The 3,695-nt window shown below is 38.5% G+C and overlaps 1 protein-coding gene across 1 annotated transcript; it reads left to right on the forward strand.

The window, feature by feature from the left end:
* The first annotated feature begins 572 nt into the window (after positions 1-572).
* LOC107879254 lies at positions 573-2,603 on the forward strand. The gene has a single exon (XM_016726330.2). It carries the CDS (start codon positions 573-575, stop codon positions 2,601-2,603), a length of 2,031 nt encoding a protein of 676 aa, XP_016581816.2.
* Positions 2,604-3,695: the final 1,092 nt, after the last annotated feature.

The following is a 3,695-nucleotide window of genomic DNA, read 5'->3' on the forward strand; positions in this document are numbered from 1 at the left end:
GTTTAGACACTAATATGACATCATCACTTCTTACATACAAACTTAGCACACAAGTTTTAAACTTTACACTTTAATCCCCCACCTCATCCATTTAATATTTAATATTTTTCCACCATTTTTTATATTTTCACCATTTTTGTCATATTTTCCTATTTTAATTTAAAAAATTGTCCAAGAAGCCACCATGAGCTCCCTTTTTCACCAATAATTTTGAATTCCGACGACTTTTCCAACCACTTTTCAGACGAAAAATTGCTCATCACAACTGAAAATCTCCATTCTTGACCATTGCCTCCATTGTTGTTCCATCTTTTTTGAAAAAAAATGCAAAAAATATTTTTTCACCATTTTTACTGGCTTGAAAAGCTTTTTAAATGCGCTCAATACCTCATCATTAGATATATTTAAGTAGATTAGAAGTCCTACACATACATTTGTCCATCCCAGAGCTAGGAAGACATCTATTATATCCAAAATCAATCCAATCACGTCTTTGTACGGGTGTTTTAATACCAGCGATCGACCAGCTATAGATTGATACATTAATCTATTATCGATTAGTATGGTCTATTATGAAAGTAGCTGAGGTAATTGTCGTTGGTGGTAATTATATGGGTGTGTGGGAGGAGGGTCCCAATTCTTGGAAGTGGAAATTATCTAGCAAGGAGACGGTGCCCATCCCGCTGCATCGCAATAGTTCGTACGACGACATGGTTCGAAGCGTAATTGAGAACGGAGAATTAGATTGCGAGCCAAAGAACGTTGTGATTAGTTATGTAATGAATGGGCGGGGTAAAATACATTCCACGTTCATAAATAATGATCGGCATGTGCCATTATACATGTTGGATGTCGCTGCCGATGGCTCTAGGCTATCATTGAGGATAAATGTTGTCCCGGGGTCTCCGATAATCCCGCCACCACAGCCGACAATTAATGAACATGATTCATTTGAAAATGAGAGTTTGAATGCTCATCCAATGGAATTGAAAAATCCATCTTTCTCTAAAGAAGTGGGAGAAGAATGCGGATTGGGAGCACAAACTAACCACACCTTCTCCGACGAAACTAATTTTCGGCTAAATCAAATGTTTAGCAGCAAAAAGGAGCTGAAATTATTATTGGACGTAACAGTTGTGAGAAATTCTTTTGGTTATGCTATGTTGAAGAGCTGCGGCAAATTCCTCAAGGTGAAATGCATTTGTCCTAGTTGCGCGTGGATGTTGCAAGTAAAGAAGTATGAATGCACGGACAGATTTTTCATCTATAAATACGTCGACGATCACAATTGCGGCGTCAAATATGCCACACGCAGCCATAGAAAAATCACGTCTAAAGTCATTGCAGCGCTCTGTGTAAACATGTATCATGAAGGAAATGGTCCGAACACTAGTGAGATTCGGAGGATCATTTTTAAGAACTTGAGAAATAGACCTACCTATTGGAAATATTGGTTGGGGTGTCTGATTGCCAAGGAAATGGTTCGAGGGACAGCGGAGCACGGGTATTCCTCTTTGTCGGCTTTTTCGTACATGATCGATGCTCTTAATGTTGGCACTACCTATTCCATTATGGTGAACAAGACCGATTGTAGGATTATGAACTACTTTTTAGCATTGGGCCCTTGCATTAGGGGATTCGCCCACTTGAGGAGGGTTATTGCGGTTGATGACACTCATTTATACGGCAAGTTCGAGGGCGTGCTGCTTAGCGCGGTTGCACAAGATACCGAGAATCATATTTATCCCATTGTCTTTTGCGTCGTTGACAAGGAGAACGATGCGTCTTGGACGTTCTTCTTTGAGAAACTAAAGTCTATTGTGGTCGATGGACCAGATTTATGTTTTATCCTCGATAGGCACAAGAGCATCGCAAGGGCTTATGACTATGCTCATCACGGGTACTGCATAAGGCACCTAGGTGAAAATCTCTGGGTAAATCACCGCTGCGGAGAACACCTCTATCGATTCTACAATGCAACAAAGGCATATTCTCCCGAAGTGTTTAGCAATCATTTTGAGGAATTCAAGAACTACTGTCCCGAAGCAGCCTTTTTCCTTGAGCATGAGCTTGATTTTGACAAATGGAGCAGTGCATATTTTCCCGGCAATAGGTTTGACGTAAAAACCTCAAATATTACCGAGTCGATAAACTCTATGTTGATTGCCGAAAGAGAGTACCCCGTGGCATTCATATTCAATTTGATTGATAAGATTTTTGGTGATATATTCAGGGAGAGGCGTGCCTATGTCCTCAAATGTAAGGATAACAAATTTATGTCTACCGCCGAAAAGATCTTAAGAGACAATATGAGCGAGGGCGACTCCTTCTATATGGAGAACATAAGCGGGGATAAAAGTAAATTCACATTGTTCGACAGTGGCTGTACGGCCAAAGTTAACCTACTGAAAAGGTCGTGCTCTTGCAGGAAGTTTGAGCTGGTCAAAATATCATGCGCTCACCCGATAACCTCTTTGCAATTGAAGCACGGTGATGATTATGGTTTGAGAGTCTATGATTACTCTCCACCCGTGTATAAAGTGGAAGAGTACCTCCTTGCGTATTCAAAATCAATTAATATTGTCCCTTTGGAGTCCGAATGATGCGTTCCACTATAATTGCATGTTCAAGGTAATATTGCATTAATATTGCACGTTCACTCATACCTTGCGTCGATTGGGTATACGCTACCTCTTCGAATTCCCCTAATTCACGTATCTACCTATCACTGGGCAGGAAGACCAAAGTGTACTATTTTTGTCTATATAAACACCCATCTAATATACCTAAAATTTATCTACATCAACACATAAAATAGATTAAATCGACAAGATGTCAGGCATTCCATTGAGACCAAGAAGGAGGGTCCAACGTAACCACGACTTTCTCCTCCTCCATAATGACCAAAATCATCTCTTCTATGGCCTAGGACAGGACACCGGTATATCGCTCATTTTTTATGGGAGATTGTGGAGCGGCTCAACATGGAGCCCGAGGAGATGATCACCGCCTACCCATCCACCATCTCCTCAGTTTAGATTTTGATTTCTGTTATTTTTTTATTTTAAGTTCATTGCAATGAGAAGATTTCATGGTTAAGAATATGTTAGATGAAATCTTCTTTTTTTGCTGTACATATGGTTCTACACCATTGCAATGAAGTATGAATGAAGTATCTTTTGTTTCCTACATTTGTCTCCTCTTTAATTTTGCAATTTTGTTCTTGTTTGAATTTTTATAATTTTCTCTTTAGAAGATGAATCAAACAGTTGTCAGATGTGAAAATTAATTTATATATGATAATGAAAAACGAATCTGGTCTATCCGGGGTTATTTTGCTGTAAATATGATGCTAAACCATTGCAATGAACTTGTGAATGAAGTATTTTCACGTTTCCTGCATTTGTCTCCACTTTAAAGTATAATTTTCTTCTTTTTTAAATTTTTGCAATTTGCCCTGTTAGAATATGAACGAAACAGTTGTCAGATGTCAAAATTAATTCATATATGCTAATGGAAAAAGAATCTGATCTATCCATGATTATGTTGATTTATACAAAATTAAATGCAATGTAGTTTATTATTTACAAAAGCTCAATATCTATATGCGAACATTTACGTAATCGATGCGTTCCACTATGAGGTTCATCGATTGTGTCCAATGTATATCATAGACTGTAAGCCTTGTCAATAAT

The sequence above is a fragment of the Capsicum annuum genome, chromosome 8 (genome assembly GCF_002878395.1).
Source record: "Capsicum annuum cultivar UCD-10X-F1 chromosome 8, UCD10Xv1.1, whole genome shotgun sequence".
Lineage (NCBI taxonomy): Eukaryota > Viridiplantae > Streptophyta > Magnoliopsida > Solanales > Solanaceae > Capsicum > Capsicum annuum.

Bases quoted from the DNA above. Each gene is read 5' to 3' on its own strand.
- LOC107879254 (XM_016726330.2), top strand. From the start codon at position 573: ATGAAAGTAGCTGAGGTAATTGTCGTTGGTGGTAATTATATGGGTGTG.